The sequence below is a fragment of the Pseudonaja textilis genome, chromosome 13 (assembly GCF_049901715.1).
Source record: "Pseudonaja textilis isolate UNSWEBS1 chromosome 13, rPseTex1.2, whole genome shotgun sequence".
Taxonomy (NCBI): domain Eukaryota; kingdom Metazoa; phylum Chordata; class Lepidosauria; order Squamata; family Elapidae; genus Pseudonaja; species Pseudonaja textilis.
Window position 1 is genome coordinate 20,977,229 of NC_142002.1, and position 19,853 is coordinate 20,997,081.

A 19,853-nucleotide genomic window follows, 5' to 3' on the forward strand; every position below is an offset into this window, starting at 1 on the left:
CGCCGGGAGCTCTGCCATCTGCGGCTGCTTCCTTGAAAAGATGCCCAGAGCAACTTCCGCAATGAGGACACCCCAACTTTTGCGGTTTCAGGCGAGGCAAGGAGCTGCGCCTGCCGAGTCGGGAGCCCCCCGCCGGCCCCTTCCCCTGCAGCGGCAAGAGGCGGCCCTCAGAAGGTCCCTCTCTCTTCCGCAGAACCAGCAGCTCCGCTGGGCCAGGCCCACCCAGAGGCCGCGCAGGGCACTGTTACCATGAGGAGGGCCAGTTCTCCTTCCGGCACCGGTTCCAGGTCTGGGACAGTGAAGGACTCTGGGAAGGCGTCTCCCTTGGCCAGCGCTTCCGCAGCCTTGACGGTGGTGGAGAAGCACTCCAGCCAGGCCCACTCGGCGGGGTTCCAGGCGGAGGGGTCGGGCAGGCAGGCCTGGTGATGCGGGGGGACCGGTGGGCTGCACAAGAGCCGGTCCAGACGCAGCCCCACGGCGAGGGAAGCCAGGCACTGCATGTAGGGGCTGTGGACCAGCTGGTCTCCACACACCACGTAAGGCTAAGAGGGAGAGGAGGAGGAAGGGTTACCCCAAGGCCATCCCTCCTGACCCTCCCGGGCATGAAGGCTAAGAGGCCACGACGTCCGGGAGAATGAGCTCCGTCAGCCAAACAGGGCGGGGATGACGCTGGGACAGAGCCAGGTGCGCCTTCCAAGGGAAATTGGGGCAGCAAAGAGCTGTGCAACGTGCTGCCCAACACAAATATATCCAAGCAACGCCCTCGTGCAGCGCAATCCTCGGACCTATTCTGGGAACGCGGGAGGCGCCAACGGAAGCCCAGAACCGGGCCGAGACCAAGACCAACCTCTCTGACATGGTCTCTGCGCAGGTCACGCACCAGCCCCCTCCCTGCTGGCCTTCCTACCTTCTCATAGGTGTACTGTTCTTGGAGCATGATGGGCAGCCGTTCCAAGAAAGCCCTCATGCAGGGGGCCATGTTCAAGCCAAAAATGCCCTGTTGCTTCAAAGCGCTCCTGCAGGTGGCTAAGACGTGGTTGGAGGAGACCCACTCCGAAGTGCAATTCACCACCAGGACGTCCTATCAGGAGAGGAGAAGACCATCACGCCTTTCCAAACCGATCCCGCCGGCTACACTGGGCCCCGCTGAGCGGGAGGGCAGGGAGAGACAGGAACCACACCTTTGATCTACTAGAACAAGCAGCCACTCCGACCTCGGGGATCCAAACCACGGTCTGAATAGCCCCGGAACCGATCGCCACGCTCTGCAGGACGGACCCATCCTAAACAGGGAGGAGCAGCAAGACAATGACGCACACGCAGGGATTTGTGTATGTGGGGCAGGGATTTGTGTATGTGGGCAAAAAAGTCATCAACCGTAACAACGTATCTGACTCGGGGTCTGCCCAACTCCAGAACCAGGTTTGTACACACACTATGATGATTTGCTCCACTTGAGCCTGCAACCTTGTGTTATTTTTAACCCCTGGAGGGGGGACCAAAACCGCCCCTCTTACCCGCAGAGACCAGATATTGATAAGGCCCCCAAGGGCCCCAGAGACCAGGACGAGTCCGTCAGAACTGAAAGTCAACGTCCGCACAGGTGTGATGTGTCCCTTGAGCTGATAAACACACTTGGTTTCGGCTGCTTTTCGGAACGCCTCCTGGAAAGGAAGGGCGAGAAGAATCCCAGGCCTTTGCACGTCAGAGAACCGAAATGCACGCGCGCACGTACACGGCCCAAATATTTCAGGGCAGGGTTGTTTGCCCGGCTAATGGGCACCAGCCCACTTTCTTCACCTCTGCACGGGAGGCGTTTCCCTCATCCCTGCCGAGAGGCGGAACCGCTGGCTTCCAAAGCTGCCTGGAATGCCTCGGCTTATCTCTGCCTCGCAGCCCGGAGGCGGCCTTCCCGCTAAGCGAGACAGCCCCCACCTGCGGGCCTCACCTTCCCGCCGATGTGTTCGTCCCACCACACTTCGGAGCAGCCCGGGCTCGACTGCAGGGAGGCCAGCTCATCTTGGGGAACTGTCCAAACACAAACCAAGCCATTCTGGCACCCGCTAAACAAAAGACAAGAGGAGAAGCTGCGTTGAAGCACCACCGTCCCGCACCCGCCCGAGCGGTGCTTGCAGGTCGCATGGCATCCCCCCCTCCCTCGAGGGCTGCAAAGGCCCAGCCAACGAGCAGAGACTCTGGTCTTGGGAACTCTAAGCCCCTCTCAGCATTTCCACCCCCCCATAGATGGCAGCCAATGGGAACCAGAGGATTGGGAGGGAGGGAGGGAGGGGAAAGGCTGAAAACGGGGGACAAGGAACCTTGGAGCCCAGAAAGGGGAGACTGGTTCTTTTTTTATAGATAGCAAAAAATCTGAAAATACAAAAGCAGACAAACCGCAATCACATGACCAGGAGACGCAGCAACCATTGTCAATGAAAACTGGTTGCCAAGCACCCGAATTGTGATCACGTGCGATAAGTCACTTTTTTCCAGACCGTCCTGCCTTTCAGCCGTCTTTAAAAGAACGGCTATAAGCTGAGGAATCCACCCTCTTTTGGGCCCGGCCAAACATTTTGGAAGCCCCCCGGGCAGATTCCCTGCCTGCAGATGCCAAGAGAGGCGCCAAATCTTCCGACTCACGTAGCCAGCAGCAGCTGCAGCGTGGGGCCTTTCCCTGGGAGGCTGCACCAGACCAGGACAGTCACCACGGCCTGGTGGGGGAGGGTGCCCAAGTGCCGCCAGCAGCTCCCCGAGGAGCCCCAGAGCTTGACCGACTCCTCCTTTGCGCAGGTCATGAGGATCTTCCCCGTGGGGTCCCACTTCATGCTGACCAGGGTGTCCTGGAGAGGGAAAGGGGCGCATCCGTCCATCGTGAGGGCGCAGAGACTCTCCCCTTTATTTAAGCACAAGACTCAAACCTCCCTCTCCCCGGAGCTGGGGCACTGACCCCTCCCCCACCCCCTCTTCTTTCCACCCTTCCAGGCAGGCCAAAGCAAGCAGGCCCTGCTGTACCTTGTGTGCGTCCACCAGGACGATCCCTCCGCTCTCCCGGGCTTCTCTGGTGCCGATCAGCAGCTTCCCATCTGCGTAGCCCACCGCAAAAGGACTCTCCTCACTGAACCAGGCAAGGCAGGTCACCGACACTGGAGACCGGCAGGAAAAGACGGACGAGTCACCCAAATCTTTCACAGCACAGAAAGGAAGTGCTGGGAAAGCGGGATCAGCTCCAGCACGCTCCCTTTCGCCCCCCCCGCCCCCCCTCGGGCCAGCCCGAAGGCTTTTGGGCCCCAGGAGCTGGCAGGTGCCCACCGTCCTTCCTGTAGCAATGCTCCAGCTCAACCCTGCGCATGGTGGAAACGTCCAGGACCTCAATCAGCCCCAGGGAGCCGTCCATCCGCCCCACCAGCAGGAACTCCGGTGCGTCTCCTGTCCAGGCTGCGGAGGGGCTTTCCTCAGGCCAGGTGAGGGCAGAGACCCAGTGGGGCTGGATGTCCAGGAGCCCCTTCCCTCCTAGGAACAAGGCAGATGGGCACTTCAAGGACCACCACTCTCCTCACCCCGAAGGGCGAGGGCTCCGAGAGCCTGAGTTTAGGGTGCTGTCAGGGGAAGAGGAGGAGGAGGAGGAGCCCACGAGCCAGACTGGACTGCCAGTGCTTGGCCAAATGGAAAAGGGCCGCGTTGCAGGGAACGGGAGGGAGGAGGGACTCGGGGGGTTACCTTCTGTTTCCCTTCCCCCCCATTTCCTTGCCAGCAGCTCCTGAAGAACCAACTGTGGCTCAGGAGCTCTGAGAGGCCAAGGGGGCCTCCAGCAGGAACCTCCCCCATGCTGGCTCCCCAATAAACTAGGGTTTCATTCAGGTTTCCCTCATTCTGGCTAAACAATAAACCGAAAGAGCATTGGGGGAACTGAACACCCGATCGTTATGAGAAAGGCTAGGTTATTTCATTACAAAAAGACAATAAAACTGCCCGTCACAACTGAATTCTGCTTCACTTTGTCCCGCTAAAAATGGCTGATGCTCAGCCTGATGTGGCTCGTACCGTTGACCTGCCATATGTTCACCATCTTCTCCAGGGCTCCCGCCAGGTACTTGCCGCTTATACTCCAGCAGGCGAGAGAGAAACCGGGGTCACTGGGAGACCCCAGATTTTCTTCGGCATCTCCTTCGCTGCAAGACAACACGGGGGCAGCATCCGGCGTGTCACTAACCTCTGGCGCCCAAGCCATAAAAAACAACCCACCCTCCTCCCTCAAGCCGCCCTAATCCGGCGGAGGCCAAGCCTTCCGGGCAGCACATTCCCGCTGCCTCCCTGAGGAAGGAGCCCGGGCTCCTCCGTCCCCTGCACCCCACAGGCCGCTCCTTTCGCAAGGCCGGCTTGCCCGCTGGCTCCGGGGCTCCAGCCAGGGGACCCCAGAGAGCCCCTTGCTCTGGCCCAGCTCGGATCCTTTCGGCCCTGGACTCCCCCGCGAAGCCCCTCCTCCCTTCTGCCCAACCGGCCGCCTACAGTTTGCTGAAGACGCAGGTCTGCTGCAGCGAGTACTGCTTCTTGGTGACGCTCCACACGCGGATGGTCCCGTCGCTGCCACTGGTGGCCAGGAGGCCCTTCCTGTTGCACCAAATGCAGGTCATGACCTGTGGCAAGGAAAGGCGCTTCAGCCGGGCTCCAAGACCGGAGGGCCGCCGGCTTCTCTGCCAGAGGCTCCTGTTCCGCTGATGCTGGAGCCCAGGTTAAAACCCGGCTGGAGGAGACATTTCAGTCCTCCCCCAGCTCCTCTTGGGCTCCGCCCTGTCCTGGTCAGAACCAAATCCAGGGCTTAATGCCACCCTGACTGGGAATTGCGGCCGGCTAAGCCCCACTTGCCCCCTCCCCCTGCAGCTGAGGAAGGCTGCCGGGGTGCTGGCTGAGCTGGGCCTCTGGAGACGTCCGGGGGGTGGGGGGGGCGTTACCCTGTTCTGGTGAGCCTCCAGCTTGATGGAGGAGCACTTGCGCAGGTCCCCTCCCACGTCTGCCAGGGTCTGCAGGCTGCCCTGGTTGTCGCGGTCGTGAGCGGCGAGGGTGCGCACCAGCTGCTGAGCGGCCCACTGCCTGTGTTGCGAGGAGAGCCTGGAGGAGAGGCAGCAGGCGGCCAGGGTGTTGGCCAGCTCCAGGGGCCCTAGGGCAGAAGGAACAGAGCCCTGCTTGGAGCGAACAGGGCTGCCACGCCGGGAGAGGGAGCAGCAGCCCCGCCCAGCACAGCTACCTTTCTTCTCCATCTCCGCTTTGTCGTAGCCGGGCCTCAGTTTGGCCCCCTTGTCGGCCAGCAAGGCCACCAGGGCCTGGGTCACCACGAAGTTGGGGGAGGTGATGAGCTTGTTCTCTTCGGCTATTCCCCGCAGGAAACTCGGCAAGAACTTCCGTTGCACCGGATCGTCCACTGTCGTCAAATTGACCCCGGTAGCTGCCGAAATCAAGTTCTAAAACAAGGAATGAAAGCAACAATCCACAGGGACTTTTTAAGAGGCCACTTCTCACTCCGTTGAGCTGCTCAACACGACAAAGGAACAACTTTTCCCATCAAAGCAGATCCAGCATCACATTTAAAGCAAAGTACAGCTTACCGGTCTGCTCCGATTACGAATAACAGGAATTTACAAGACTAGGACAGGAATAAGTCGTCATAATCCCCACCACCAGATGCAGCAGATTTCAGAGATGAAAGACCGGTGGAATCTGACGGTTTTGCCCGGTGCTCCAGCTGCCCCTTCCCCGCCCCCCGCCCCGGTCAGATCTTCAGCCCCCAAAGCCGAGTTCCTCCTCCCATCAGCTGAAAGACAGACGCCCCTCACCTGGGTGCACAGCTGGACCAGGAGCTTGGCAGCCCCAGGGGTGTTGGAGGCCAAGCAGCCGACTGCCGTGCTCAGGTAGGCCAGGCAGGAGATGGGCTTGGTCATCTGGCTCTGGACGCCTCTCGGCCTCTCGGAAGGGCCCAGCCCGGAGCAGGAGCCTGTGGACAGGCCGGCCCTCCCCGCCGCGGCCAGGCACATCAGGCGGACCAAGGTGCGGATGTCCGTCAAGCCCAGGGACTCCAGCCCTGCTGCGAGGCTGCAGCTGGACCCGCTGGGAAGGGAAGGGAAGGAAGGGTCAGAGCCGTGGCCTCCCTGGGCCCCCACCCGCCCCGCCTCTCCTCCCCAGCCCAGCGGAGCCTCCCCACCTGACCGAGAGCAGGGAGAGGGCTCGCATGACCATCGTCCGGGCCAGGAGAACCTGGGCTGCTGCCGTCACCCGCCTCAAGGCCATGATACGGTCGTGGGGGTTCAGCAAAGCAGCCGCCTGCTCCCCCAGGGTAATCCTGCCCCCCGAAGAGCTTTTCTCCACAGAGCCTTGGCAACCTGGAAAGAGGAAGAGGAAAGCGAGGTCCCCGGAGGAAGGAACCCGGCTGCTGCCCAGAAAGAAGCCCCACGGGGTACGAGGGGTGCTCAACGCTTCCCAGCCAGCGCTGGGCCTCCACTCCCTGCCCTCCTCCTGTGGCAGGAATCGTGTGTGGCTGCCGTGGGCTCCTTCCCCGGGTTCCCTTCCCAGCAGCCACCGGGTGTGGGAGAAGGCAGGAGGGCCTGGATCCAATCCCGAGGGCTTCCCTGATCGTGTCTTCAGGAGAAAAGGCTGGGCGCCCTTTGCAGCCTCCCGCGAGGTCTCCATTCCCACAAGGACCGCCTCTGCTTCCTGCCCCCAGGGACGGGATCTCAGCACTGGGCGCCCCGAAGGACAGCCGGAGGCTTCAGCCTTCCCCCCCGGCCCGGTTTACCTATCTGCATCAGCGTTTCCTCCATGCTGTTGATGGCCGTGACCATGGCCACCGAGGCTCCCAGGGGGTCACTGTCCGGGAACTGGACCGGCTCAGGCACAATGCGCCGGTCATTCAAGCCCAGGGGTCCAGCCAGCATCTCAAACTCCTCTTCGCCAGTCAGCTTTTCTTCCTCGTCGACATCCAGCATGTCCCAGTCTTCTAGCGTGAGGCAAGCAAGCTGTGGTTAGGCCTTACCTTCCCACGGAGGCCCCACGTCGACGCTCCCGCCGTGAGGAAGACCGCGAGGAGAAGTACCTTCGTAGATGCTCTCCTGCTTGCCTATGAGATCGGGGGCCTGGCCTTTGTACCTGCACCGGAGAAGGGAAGAACCCAGGTCACCTTCACATGCCCCACCGCCTCTCCTGATGCTGGCCGCGTACAAGGAGCTGTTCCCCAGCTGTTCCCCTACCCACCTTTGCCTGTCCAGGCCCCCCGCTGCTGCCCCCAAGAGCTTCCAAGTTCGGCTGCTGAACTTCAAAAACACGGTCAACTTTGGGCCGCGAAGGAAACCCAGCAGGCAGGAGGAGCCTCGGACAGCCCGGTCACGGATGTTAGCCTTCCCCGAGGAGAAGGGGGAAAAACCCTCAGCCCGCCTCCCTCCCTCCCCCCAGAAGCCCACGCAGGGGCTGGCGGGAACGGGGGGTGGGCAGAGGGGAGAGTGAGCAGGCTGCCCCCACCCTCTCCGGTACCTGTCTGAGGCCGAGGCCTTGTTCTTGCTCCGCAGGGCCAGGTATTTCTCCCGGCAGCTGCCACACAGCAGGTAGTAAGGGTTGCCGCTTCCACACTCGCCCCCAAACCAGCCGTCCACGTAGGAGCCGTTGCTGCGGTAGCCCTGGCGGTTTGCACTGCGCCCACAGCCGGGGTGGTTCCTCTTCATGTGCTGATTGAAGCTGGCCACGCTGGCTTCACACAACTCACACACGACCACTTCTTCCCTGTCTTCAGATTCACACACATGCTGCACAACACAATTACGCCGTTATGGTTTCAAGTTCAAGGAAGAATCTCGCACGCCTACTTTTTCCACACCCACGTGAAAGCAAACTAGCGTGTTCCACTCCAGCTCAGTGCCAGAGGCGCAGGTGGCATTGCCCCCCCACCCCCCCAGAGCTCCTATAATCTCCTATAGTCGCCACCAGACCCGCCGACAAGTGGGGAGGGGCTGCCAGAGGGAGACAAGAGAAAGACCATGTGCAAGAAAACAAGGCAAATCGACAGCATCCATAGTCGTGCCCTCCTCATTAAGTGTGCTTCTGGGTGGAAGAGCCCCCCCAAGGGCACAGGGAGACCCCTCCTCCACATGCTGCTCAAAACAATATGCAATCTCCCATGAGCCCTTTCTACCAGTTCAGTTTCAAGAATTTTCTTTTCTGGAAGCCTTGAGGAGGAGGAGGAGGAGGAGGAGGCGGCTGCACCACTTCCACGAAAGCCACACGAATAAGGCAGCACACAAGTTAATCCATCGCCTTCCTGGCAGGCAGAACTGAGGCTGGTTTCTAGATCGCCCTCTCTGGGAGGGGGTTCTGCTCCAGTTCTGCATTAACAAGGAGCCCCTCGTTCTCCTTCTGGACCAGGAGGGAGTCAGCTCGGAAGAGGTCAGGATTCGGCAGCGCTGGCCGGATCCTTGACCTGAAGGGAGCTGACGGCATTGAGCCACGGGCTGAACGGCTCCAGTTTAGCTCCAGTTTTGAATGCAAGCAGCATCCCCTGTTTCAGTTTTTTTTAAAAATTTAAATCAGAGGAAATACATTGGGCGTTTATTTCCGATTACTAAAGCGTGGGATTACACCTATTTCTAAAAGAAAAGAAGGCTCTGAATTGTTACTTCCCGGAGGAAAGAGGGCTGGCAAATAGAAAGCAGCCGCAGTCACAGTCCATCCCCCCCCGTCCGTCCCCCATTTAGCAACCATCCGTTAACCAAGGCGGCTCCACGAGGCGCAGAGGGAAGCCGCCACGTTCTAAAGCGCAAGAAGGAAGCAAAGCAGCAGCCCAGCTGCCGTCTCACACACACCCAGGTCGGCCAGTCCAATACCTCTGGGATCCACATTCCCAGAATGTCATTGTCCCCGGCAAGGTCCGCCCCAAACATGGCTTCCATGGCCTCCTCGTCCAGCTCCAGCTCCAGCTCCTCATCCAGGTTGAAGTCGTAGAGCGCGCCGGGATCTTGTGGCAAGGAGATCCCTTCCCTCCGGCTCTGGTTCCGGTGGGCCTGGACAGAGCGGTACAAGCCCGCTGGAACAGGGGAGGAAACCGGGGTTTACTGGGCGAGTCAAAAGCAGCGGGGGGTGGGATGAGGGGGCGTGGACTGCAGGACCGGAGGCTCACCTGCCCAGGGGCATGGGGAAACCCATCGTCCCCTGCTCTCCTGGCCGTATGAAGACCACTCCCAAAGACTTTATCCCCCGCCCGATCCCCAGGAGGGGCCTTTGGGCAGGGAAGGAAGAGGATGCACTTGAACGGCTGCTACCGAGGCAATGATCTGAGAAAGGGGGCCCTAAACCCCCCCACCCCCCAATTCTCAGGAAGAGGCAGCACATTCACCCTGGCAGGATTCTGTCCCTAGACCTGTTCTGAGGAGAGTAGCGTTGGGTCTGCGGGGCATCTGTTTCCCAGCCTGGTCTACCTGGTATGGAACCCCAGGAATGGCTACTCTGACAGGGGGAAGAAGGAAGGAAGGAGGCTGGCGCCCCATCAGCCCCGTTTTCTTAGACAGAGCAGGCTCTCCACCCTCAACTCTGGGACAGCCTTTATAAAACCGAAATATGCTCAGGAAATCCTGACATAATCTTCCTTCAGCTTGGGATGCACAGAACTTATAGGTGCCTTTTTAGGCACTTTTTCTTTTTGACAAACAGGTAGTTAGCACCTGCTCAAATACCTGGCCAAGGAGGAGAGGGGAATGTGCAACGTAGTCTTTGCAAGGCTTACCGGCACGGGCCAGCAGCGTCCGAGCAGCCAGGTCAAATTTGTGTCTCCTGGTCACTGCCGACCGGCCCCTTGCCACGGGCCCACTTCCCGAGGCTGCGTTTTCTGCGTGATCCATGTTATCGTGGCTGGAAGGACAAAAACAGCTCAGAAACGCTGGTGCAACCCGCTATTGAGACTTTAAATGTGGGTTTAAAATGTGGGCCTAATCATCTTTTATTTTATTTTTAACAGAGCCCGAAATAATTTTAATCATACCGCCCCCCTACTGACGGATTAGGTGGCAAGCCAATACTCATAGCTCACCTTTCCCCAAAGCCTTCCTCCAACTCAGGGGCATCGGCCGAAGTCAGGTCTCCCGGGGACTGCAGGTAGCCCTGGTCGCTGGACTTGCCCCCACCTCCAGGGCCTAATCCTCCCTGCCGGGCATCTACCATGTCCTCCGACTGAGGCTCTTCATCTTCCTCGTTCCCAGGATGCTCCACCATCCACATGGCCAGGACGGTGATGTTCTGGGCATCTGCTTCCCCTCGGACACCTGCGGGAACCGGAAACCTTCGTCGGACACCCCAGCAAAGCCGCCCGCTGCAGCGCTGAACGGAACCAAGGGAGGAGGCATCGCTTTTGCCCGGCCCAGAATCCCCCGCTCCCCCCAACAAATCGCTACGCATGTTTCACCAGCTGTCCTTCCCCAGTGACTGAAGATCCTGGGCGGCAGAGAAACAGGGCAAAATGCGACGCTAGACACACGCCGGCATAATGAGTTCGGGCCAAAGGAATGGCAGAGTCCAGATTTCCGTGCCTCGTGAAACGCAAGAAGGGGGGGGAGGGGGCATTACTGGGGGAGAGAGGCCCGCCCCCCACCCGTGCCCCTCGCGGGCGCTCCCGCAGGCTCTCCCCAGGAGCTCCGGGGGAGGGACGGAATCACCCCTGGCCCAGGAGCGCCTGGGACTTACCTGTGGTTTCCATGGCTTTAGCGATCTGCCGGAGGGAAAAGCCCATTTCCAGCAAGGGCACGGCCACAGCAGGAGGAGGCGGGGAGGTTGACAGGCGGCTGCTCGGGTCAGACAAAGCTGTGGGGAGGGGTGGGGGGGTGGGGGACGAAAGTTAATGCCCGGGGTTGCCGAACGCAGAAGGTGGCACAGGCTTAAGGAGAGCCAAGCGGCTCTGGACGAGGCCCACCTGTGCGATTGGCCGGTCTGGCAGGCTGAGAGTCGGGGGAGGTGAGCGACTGGCGCCTGCCCACGTCGTCGGAGGGAGAAGTCGGCAGGGAGGAGATGGGGGGCGTCTGCGCCCGTCTGGTGGGAAGGACAGCCGTGGTGGGGTAGCTGGAGAACATTTGCCTTCGGGGAGACCGGAAAGAAGGGAGTGAGCAACGCAAGGCCGGCCAGCAGCTGATGCCCCAAACTCCGCTGAGCAGCCAGGCGTGGAAATCAAGAGGTACCTCAGGAGGCTGAGGGGCAGAACCCCCGGGGACTCTGAGGCGGGCACGGTTTCCGTGTCGGTCACGGGGGTGGTGGCCGTTGTCGTGTCTTCCAGAGAGCTGCTCATGAAAGACGTGGTGCTGGAGGCAGACGGGCTGGTGGTCACAGGGGTCTGGGCCTGCTGACTCTGGTCATTCTCTTCGGCCTGCTGGTCTGCTTCTGCAAAGCAAGGGGAGCCCTTTCGGCCTGGCCCTCGAAGGCAGCTGGGGGGCTCCTTGCAGGGCGCTGGCCAGGGGGCGAGTGCTGGGGCCGGGGGATGAGAAGGGCCACTGGCCTGACCCACCGTAGAATGCCTGGCCCTTCTACTTGGGGGTTTAAATCAGCAGCACTCAAGAACTGACCGCCCCCCCAGCTGCCCGGCTCCTCCAGCACAGCCTGGAAGCCACTCCTTGGAGGGGCGAGGGCCAGCCCCCCCGCCTACAGCTGACCAAGGCGGCCCCCCAAGGACCGTTTTCTCTGCAGCTCGTGATGAAGGAAGCACAGAGGACCTTGGACCTCCCAGCCAGCCCTCGCTCCTGGGCAACAGGGGCTGCTGCTGCCGCCGCCGCCATTGAGGCCTCTTGCACTTCAGGCCCACTGAGATTTTCCCTCCAAAACTGCCACCGGCTGACCCGCCCTCACCCGTGTCAGCTAGGGGCTTTCCTGGGGTTGCGGCCAAAAAACTCCCCCCCCCGTTTGTTTTTCAGCCACTTTTAGTAGCTGAGCTGAACTGGGGGAGGGGAGTCACCAGCTGAGCTCAGGAGAAATGCCGCCACTGGCCACCGGACCAAGGGAGGCGCAGAGGAGGCCCTGCCGTTCCTCCGCAGCCACAGGCCTCGCGCCAACCGTCCAGCTGCAGCGCTACACCCGCCTGCTTGGGACGTACCTTGCTTGGCTTTGGAGCCGCCCTGATCTTCCATCAGTCCATGCACAACTAGTTTGTAGATCATGGCCTGTGCCCGCTCCAGGTCCACCAATCCCATCGCCCTCTTGATGGGCGAGCGCATGACTGCCCGCTTTACCATATGGCGCATCAAGAACTGCAAGGCCGTGCGCATCTCCACCTCTTCGTGGACTACGGGGGAGCTGGCGCAGTCAGAGTTGTGGCCGTTCTCGGCCAGGACTTTGGGGATGAGGAGCAGCTCGGCGTACTTGCTGCAACTGAGCAGCGTGCTGAGGGACTTCATGGCTCCCAGGTAAAGGTAGGAGAGTTGAACCGCCCGAGTTTCTGACTGGGCCGCCTCGTAGTTCTTGGCGGCGTGTTCGTGGTTCTTTTTCTTGCCCTCGGCGTTCAGGTGCGGGCACTCCATGCCCAAGGAGATGGCGTCCAAAGAGAAGGAAGAGCTTTCGCTTTCCAGCTTGGCCCCGTGTCCTTTCGCCTCCTCGGTGCTGGGCACAGGTCGTGCCTCGGACGCAGCGTCGCTTTCTGACTTCTGCTCCGGGTCCCCCTTGTCTTCCGGGTCGTGCTTGTGCCGCTTCTCGTGCCGCTTAACGCTCTGCTTGCCCAGGTCTTCGTGGATGCCGGTCAGATAGGTGAGGTCCAGCAAGACGGTGGCCGTCAGTCCCCGGAATCTGGCCACGTCAAAAGGCAGCGGTTCGCAAGGTTCCAGGTTATAGAGCGGCGTATCACTAGGCGACCAAAAAGTTGGGAAGCTTTAATAAAGACCAGAACGACACAGGAAGAGGCAAGTGAGGGATAGACAAGAGGAAAGCACAGGAAATCACACAGGCAAAATACGACGCAAAACAGGCCACGCTCTAAACGAGCTGACCATCTGGAACTCGAGGTCAACCAGGGAAGTGAGATTGTGGGGACGGGGGACGTTCAACACAAAGGTAACCAGCCTTGTGTGTGTGTGTGTGTGTGTGTGGATCTCTACAGCAATGTCTTGACTTCAAAACACCTGACATGGTTTACTGTTCACTAACAGGGGAGCTTTTCTAAGCGGCTTTTGACAAGGGCCTCTCACCAGGCACCGCCGGCTGGCCGGTTGACTGGCACCTGCCTGGGGTGCCACCTGCCCCCAGAAAGCCCTGGCAAGGACAGCCCAGCCCCGTCCTGGAAGGAGCCTCGGCCTCTGGGTAGGCCTGCATGACTGGTATCTCCCGGCCCTTAAAAGGCCACCAGCGGCTGCTCTGCCAGGCCACAAGCGCCCAGGTCAGCAGCGGAAACCCCGGAGACCCTTTCCTGGACCTCAACCGCTGGCTGCTTGCCGGACACCAGCACTGTACCTGATGGTGATCTCGGCCTCGTCCCACTGGACCTTGGCCGAGGCGCTGCCTTCCTTGACCACGCCCAGCAAGGTGGCGTGCCGCCCGGTTTGCTTGTGGACGCAGCGTCCCCCGACTCGAAGCCCGGCGTCCACCCCGCCAATCACTGCCAGCACCGGCCAGACCTCCATGCAGAGCGTCTTCAGCTGCAGCTCCGAGAGGTCGGCCAGTCCGTGTGGCCGGCCGCAGTGCTTCATCTTCTCCTCCTCCTCGCGCACCTCGTTCTCCTCTCGACTCTGCAGGGAGCGGCTTTTCTTCAGCTTCTGGCCGCTTTCTTTCAGGCACCCTTTGATTCTGTACAGCCTCTCCATCATTTTTTTGTTGATGCAGTGCGTCCACCGGTCGGTCCGGTGCAGGATGCGGATCAGCTGAATTGTGGCCTCTGCCAGCACTGCGGCCACCGGGCTGCAGATGGGATCCCCCGGCAGCAGATCCCTTGGGGTGCCACGCATCTGCATGTCACAGATCTTTACCTAGGCCGTCCCAGACACACACAGACACAGTTGCTCGGCTGCCTCTCCGGCTTTCAAAGCTCCCGCCCTGAGCTTAGAACGCCAGAAAAGCCCCCTTCTCAATTACAGCCCTTCCCCTCCTTCCCAGCTGCATCTTTATCCCCCCCCTCCCCTCCCAGGGTCTCCCGTTTCTCTCTCAAAGTGGCAGGGAGTGGCCACCGGCTCCAGAGCCCTTGAAGCGGCCACGGTACCTTTTCTCCAGGGTTGCTACTGTAAAACATCACACAAGGATACAACTCTCCAGCATCCACATCCTCGAAGGCCAGTTTGGGTTCCTAATGAGAAGACAAAAAAATAGGGGAGTTGAGAAATGGGCTTACAAGGGAGCCCCTCCCGCTCCAGGCGGACGATGAAGTTTCTGCCAGCTTGAGAGGCGGCTGGGGATTCGCTTCCCTTTGGCTTTTGCTAGGTCCCTGCTGCACCCGTTCATGAGACTGACTTTCCCGTGGGAATAGAGCGCCAGACGCAAGAAATACACACCGTGCCACTCTTCTTCTTCTTCCACTTTGTTTGAAACTGGGGGGTGGGTGGGGGGGTGTTAATGTCGCCACCGAGGGGCGTTTTTAACCTCTCCCGTGAACTGCTTGTGAAAAGAGAGCCAGGCAGGAATGGATCAAAGCCTCTCACCTCCCCGTTTTTGCCAAAGGAAATGGTTCTTGCTTCCATATCCAGGACGCAGGTAATGAAGTCCCCCTGCGTGAAGCTGGTCAGGGCCAGCGCCTGCTCCCCGTTGTGGTAGAGGTTGCCACTGTAGGCTCTGTACAGCCACATGTCGGAGGTGGTGCGGTGGTTGAAATCATGAACGGGCCAGCGAGAGACCCCCACGCACGTCCCTTCGTTGCCTCGGTTTTCTTTCACAATGTAAAACTAGAAAGCGCAGAACGACGGTGAGCTTTAAACAGGGACACGGGCAGATCACAGGGGAAACTGGGACAAAGTAACGCCCCCCCCCTCTTCCTAGCAGAGAAGCAGCTCCTGGTGGCTTCCTTCCCAACCTTGAAAGGGGCAGTTGCAGTGGGTTTATTCTTGGGTGAGAACCTCCCATCTTGGGCCCAAAGGCTACTGAGTCCGTATTTCTGATGGGCTTTCCTACATTGTGAGCCCGATTCCATCCCGTGGAGCCAGGAATGCCAAGAAAGGAGACGGGATGCCCACCTCCAGCTCTGACAGTTTATCACAGGCCTGAGCCTGGAATGTTGTTTCCGACCTCCGTACCTTCCACTGGTAGCATCCGGATGAGACGCCCGTGGACGCCAGCCCGTAGCCCTTTCCTCCGCTGCCGTGAGTGAGAATCTGGCCGTTTTCCACTAGGCAGCACTGGGCTTTCTCGGGGTCAAAGGAGACCTCCTGGATAGGCAGGTTCTCGTCTTCTTCTTCAGATTCCCCCTGCTTCTTCAGGGACAGACGGCAAAACTCTGTCAGGGGGACGCAGCCAGCGAGCACGGAGCTAATCAGAAGTAGATGAAACGGTACCTGCGCCTTCGTCTCTTGTTCTTTCTCTTTGGCCTGAAGGACTTGCTTGGCCTGCGCAACTGGGCTCTCCCACATACAGTCGGACAGGAGGGAAAACAGCCGTTCGATCACCTGTTGGGAGCATCAGCACCGCGCGTTCAGTGCAACGAACTGCCAGGGAAAGGCTGCAACTCCGCTCCTCCACTCTGCTCCCAGGTAAAGGGCCCCCCGCTAAAGGCCACCGAGGGCCTGCGGGGGGTCCTCAGAGGCTAGTTAAGGGCTTCAATGCACCCCACCCCCGCCCTCCAACGGCAGCAAACGCAAGGCAGCCAGAGGATCCCAAAGTCTCTCTGGGCATCGCTGGAGGAGGGATGGCCCAGAGATACGGGATGAAGGAAGGAACTCTCCCTGGCTGCCAATTGGGGGAAACTGCCCGGAGGTGGGAGACCCCAGGTTCGGTTTGGGAGAAAGCAGCGCCTGGCGCACAAGTGGAAGGTGAAGCTGGGCGCAGCTGCTGGAGGCAGAGACCTGATCCGAGCTTAGAGAGGCAGGTGCCACTCTACAACCCTCCTAAATTCTCTCCCAAGTATCAACACCTGAGCCATCTGGTCATCCTCCACACCGGATTCACAAGCTGGCAGCACAGCCTCCAGGACATGGAGGGCAAGTAGCCTGGTCCTCAGCTTGCCAACCAAAGGGACACCTAAGAGGGAAAGGACACGGGACATGGACCTGAGCAGCGGTCAGGCAGTTCTTAAAACCTTGCCCTAAGGCCCAAGCCCACACATCGACGGAAGACCCCGGATTCTGCGTTGGACGCGGCCTTCCCTTCCTCGGCTCACTCGCACCCGGGTGGCCCGTACCTGAGCAGCACTTCTGAGAAGCTATGTTCAGAAGCACTTCCGTCCACTTTGGAGAAGCCATCTTGGACTGGATGGCTTTGGAAGAAACGACTCTTCGGAGGAAAACTAAGAAGTCCCCCAGATGGAGCTCGGCAGCGTGCTGTTTTCGGAGGGCAACTGCAAAAGCAAACCATAAGAGTGAATCTCTGCCAGCCAGGCGGCATTTACGAAGCGGGCCGAGCAAGGGGCAGCAGAGGTCGCCTCACAGTTTTATGGGCGATCATCGTAAGCCAGGGGAACCCCCGCCTCCTGCTGCCTCCTGACTATTACTAGTTCTCCCTTTAAAAAAAGAGGTCGGGGTCTCGTACCTTTGAAGTCTTTCCTCTCGGTGTCACCTTTGCATTCGGTTTTTTTGTCGTCCTGATCGGCCACTTCCTTTTCTCCGAAGGAAGAAGTCATCAGCATCACGCCCGCTTGCGACAGCAGGTTCTTCAGCTGACTACACAGCAGGTCCAGCAAGGACTGTACCACTTTGGGGCTCAATTTATCTGCGTAAGTCCTAGGTGAAAAGGGGGGGGGCGGTCAAGCGGGGTCACACAGAGGTGGCCGAGCCCTGGGAAGAGGCCTAAGTCAGGCACTGGAGGATGTTCCCGGAAGGGGATTTCCTGCTCCTCTGCCTGAACTAACCTCCCCACGAGCCGAACGGCTAACGGAGGGGAACTCCGCTCGGCTCCCAGGTGCGGCTGTTCTTGTTCACCCCACAGCAGCTGTTCAACGGCCTGAGGCTGACCGTGGAGCACCCTCCCTGCTGACCTCAGGCCCGATTTATTTAACCAGGCTGGGCCTTCAGCCAGCACCCCCTGAGACGCCTGCAGATGGGGGGGGGGGTTGCAAGGTGCATGGGGGCGGGGGGGAGGCCAGCATTGCCTGGTTTTGCAAAGGAGGTAAATTGGGGGCTTTCATCACACCTTTTCAGTATTTCAACCAGTCAACTGGGGGTGTGGGGGGAGTTTGATCTCATTAGCGCTTACCCGGTGGTGATGGCGAGAATCTGGAGTAGCCTCGTGCTGGCCACTTTCAAAGCGGTGCTGAGCTGGGAGATGCCGCTTTTGGGTAGGAGCTGCAGGGGCTGCCCGAGCACAGTGTCCGTCCCGCATAACTGAGAAAGGACGTTCAGCAGCCCGGTGGAAATGGCCAAGGAGACATCGGCCGGCTGGTAATGCACACTTAGGGCGAACACGGTCACCAACAGGAGCCGTTGTTGTGCCTCTAATACGCACACACACACACACACACACCAGCACAAAGGGAAAAACAAGGACATACGTTGAGAGGGGTCCCAGGTTGAGCTGGGGGAGCCTGGTTTGTTTCTTCCCAGAAATAAAAATGACGCTGGAGTTGATCCGCTCTGCTTACCAATGTGGTGTTTATTTGCTTGGAGGGCTCTTTCCAAAGTGGCCGACAGCTGCTGGTAGATCTTGTGCACGGCCACTTGGATCTCGGTCTGGATGCTTCTCTTGGCTGCCCTGATGCCATCCTGTGAAAAACCCAGGGCGGTCAAGCCTGCCCTCCCGCCCGAGGGCCAGTCCTACGGAAGAGCCACCCACGGGTTTGGCAAGCAGCCCCAGGCACAACGGCATCCTCTTCTCAGGCCACAGCCCTTACCTGGTAGTGGTGCAGCCGGATGTTCTCTCCTTTGGCTCCAGCGTGCCCCACGCTTCCCAGGCCGAAGCAGCCGGCCAGGAACTGCAGCCTCACCGAAGTGAGAAATGAGGAAGACTGGAAGCCCAGGCCTTGGCGGCTCCCGAGGGAGGCGGTGGCCCCCTTCTCTTCCATCCCCGAAAGCAAAACCAGGATCTGGTGCAAGGCCTCCAGGCGCAGCTAAGGGCGATGGAAAAGAATCGATTCGGAGCTGCTATTTGGAAAGCAAACCGCAACGGCAGCACGGCAAGAGGTGAGCCCCCCGTCTAGGAGCCCCCTTGCAAATACCATTCCTGAAGCGGAACGGCCACTTTTCAGCAGGATAGGCGGTTTCTGCAAAGGCCACAGAGGAGACTCTGGACTTAAGCTTACGGGACTTAAGCCCGTATGATGGCACCTCTCCTCCCAAGATGCCCAGGAAGCGCCTGGAGTTTGGGAGGACAGCCACCTCAAAAGGAGACAGAATGCAGAGGCCACAAGGCCATAATCCTTGCGCGCGTGAAGGCAACCGCTCATGAACCCACTGGGGGCTCAACTGCATGGAGTCTGCGGAGGCTGCCAGAGGACTCCTGTGCTGGGTGTTGCGCAGGGAGGCCGTTCTGACGTTTCACAGCGCAAAGGCCAAACCAACCAAACTGCCAGAGTGTAGGAACCTGAAAGGGCTCCTTCCCCAAGCAGAATGGCAGCCGACAACGCCAAGGCCCGGGTCCTCTGAGAACCAGCATGACAAGGAACCACAACAGGCAACACGCACCTCTGCTCTCTGCTGCTGCTGCTCCATGGCCACGAGGTAGGCCTGGGGGTTGGTGGACATGCTTTCTTCGGGCTCCTTGAAGCCTGGGGAGCTTCCTAAATCCCCACTTATGAAGCTAATCATGTTCTCGATCAAAGTATGAATACCAACGGATTTAGTGAAGTCAACCTCGGACTCCCCGAACAAACAGGAAGAGCTGGAGAGCCAATCGCGCTGTTTTAGCCGAGTCCACGAGTCGCTGAGCGTTTCAATCGGGCTGTGGAAGGAGCCTGGAAACACACAGAATTCTGTAACTGGCAGGGCAACTGAGTTCTCCAACCGGCAGAAATGAACACGCGACTTGCGGTTCGAAACAGATGGAAATGGGAACCCCTGTCAATTTCATGCGCACGGTCAGCAATGCCTACCACACCAAAGGCCAAAAAAATGAGAGCTGTATGTTTTGCTGGCAAATCTCCAGGCGACGGGTTTTGCCTTACCAGGAAATTAAAAGCACAAGCCACTCAAACTGTTTAGCTTAAAGCTAGAACGTCGAAAAAAGGTGATATGCAAATAAAACAACATAGAGGTAAAGGGAAAAAAAGAATATTTGCCACACACAAAGAAGATAAGACTTTTTTTCTTGACAGCTAATTGCACAAAAAGGTTCGTATTTAACTTGCATCGGTGTAAAGCAGGAGTGGGTGATTTATAGCTTTTCTGGAAGTTTATGTAGAGATGAGTAAAGGTCAAGTAAACGGGCACAAACGGCTGGCATTGTGTGGGCCTGGCTGTAGAGCGAAGAGGCTGAGCTTAAGCAGCTACATTTAAGCCCCCGAATCGCCGCCATAATTAAACCCAGAATTATGGTCATAAGTTGAGGCATCATCTAACCAGATGCCGAGTAGACAAGACCGTTGTTTAAAAAAGCTATTACTCTTTAAGTAAATGCACAGGGACCAAAAGAAAAAAATTGAAGGGCGACCTTGTTTGCACACAAAAAATGAAACTTTTAGAATCAGGGGAAGGGGGCGAACCCCATTTACAGCTCCTCAGTTTTGCAATAATTTTAGTTACATGATTGGTCAAACCCTCTTTTTTAATTTGTTTTTATTTTTAAAAACAAAC

At 59.0% G+C, this 19,853-nt stretch overlaps 1 protein-coding gene across 1 annotated transcript in view; it reads right to left on the reverse strand.

The window, feature by feature from the left end:
* Positions 1 to 19,853, reverse strand: part of HERC1 (HECT and RLD domain containing E3 ubiquitin protein ligase family member 1) — a 47,858-nt gene that overhangs the window by 7,410 nt on the left and 20,595 nt on the right. The window contains exons 27-62 of the mRNA XM_087941972.1: positions 18,747 to 19,015; positions 17,957 to 18,172; positions 17,708 to 17,828; positions 17,323 to 17,560; positions 16,660 to 16,850; positions 16,313 to 16,468; positions 16,046 to 16,152; positions 15,471 to 15,581; positions 15,213 to 15,389; positions 14,625 to 14,864; positions 14,189 to 14,272; positions 13,447 to 13,958; positions 12,101 to 12,867; positions 11,196 to 11,394; positions 10,934 to 11,094; positions 10,708 to 10,824; positions 10,058 to 10,289; positions 9,755 to 9,879; positions 8,838 to 9,058; positions 7,516 to 7,784; positions 7,082 to 7,134; positions 6,785 to 6,985; positions 6,194 to 6,371; positions 5,829 to 6,099; positions 5,243 to 5,456; positions 4,950 to 5,155; positions 4,507 to 4,634; positions 4,042 to 4,169; positions 3,310 to 3,510; positions 3,013 to 3,143; positions 2,641 to 2,840; positions 1,949 to 2,063; positions 1,518 to 1,664; positions 1,182 to 1,283; positions 908 to 1,081; positions 249 to 542 (exon numbers count right to left, since the gene is read on the reverse strand). Coding sequence (XP_087798098.1) covers positions 249 to 542; positions 908 to 1,081; positions 1,182 to 1,283; positions 1,518 to 1,664; positions 1,949 to 2,063; positions 2,641 to 2,840; positions 3,013 to 3,143; positions 3,310 to 3,510; positions 4,042 to 4,169; positions 4,507 to 4,634; positions 4,950 to 5,155; positions 5,243 to 5,456; positions 5,829 to 6,099; positions 6,194 to 6,371; positions 6,785 to 6,985; positions 7,082 to 7,134; positions 7,516 to 7,784; positions 8,838 to 9,058; positions 9,755 to 9,879; positions 10,058 to 10,289; positions 10,708 to 10,824; positions 10,934 to 11,094; positions 11,196 to 11,394; positions 12,101 to 12,867; positions 13,447 to 13,958; positions 14,189 to 14,272; positions 14,625 to 14,864; positions 15,213 to 15,389; positions 15,471 to 15,581; positions 16,046 to 16,152; positions 16,313 to 16,468; positions 16,660 to 16,850; positions 17,323 to 17,560; positions 17,708 to 17,828; positions 17,957 to 18,172; positions 18,747 to 19,015 — 7,256 coding nt within the window. The remainder of the gene's footprint in view (positions 1 to 248; positions 543 to 907; positions 1,082 to 1,181; positions 1,284 to 1,517; positions 1,665 to 1,948; positions 2,064 to 2,640; positions 2,841 to 3,012; positions 3,144 to 3,309; positions 3,511 to 4,041; positions 4,170 to 4,506; positions 4,635 to 4,949; positions 5,156 to 5,242; positions 5,457 to 5,828; positions 6,100 to 6,193; positions 6,372 to 6,784; positions 6,986 to 7,081; positions 7,135 to 7,515; positions 7,785 to 8,837; positions 9,059 to 9,754; positions 9,880 to 10,057; positions 10,290 to 10,707; positions 10,825 to 10,933; positions 11,095 to 11,195; positions 11,395 to 12,100; positions 12,868 to 13,446; positions 13,959 to 14,188; positions 14,273 to 14,624; positions 14,865 to 15,212; positions 15,390 to 15,470; positions 15,582 to 16,045; positions 16,153 to 16,312; positions 16,469 to 16,659; positions 16,851 to 17,322; positions 17,561 to 17,707; positions 17,829 to 17,956; positions 18,173 to 18,746; positions 19,016 to 19,853) is intronic.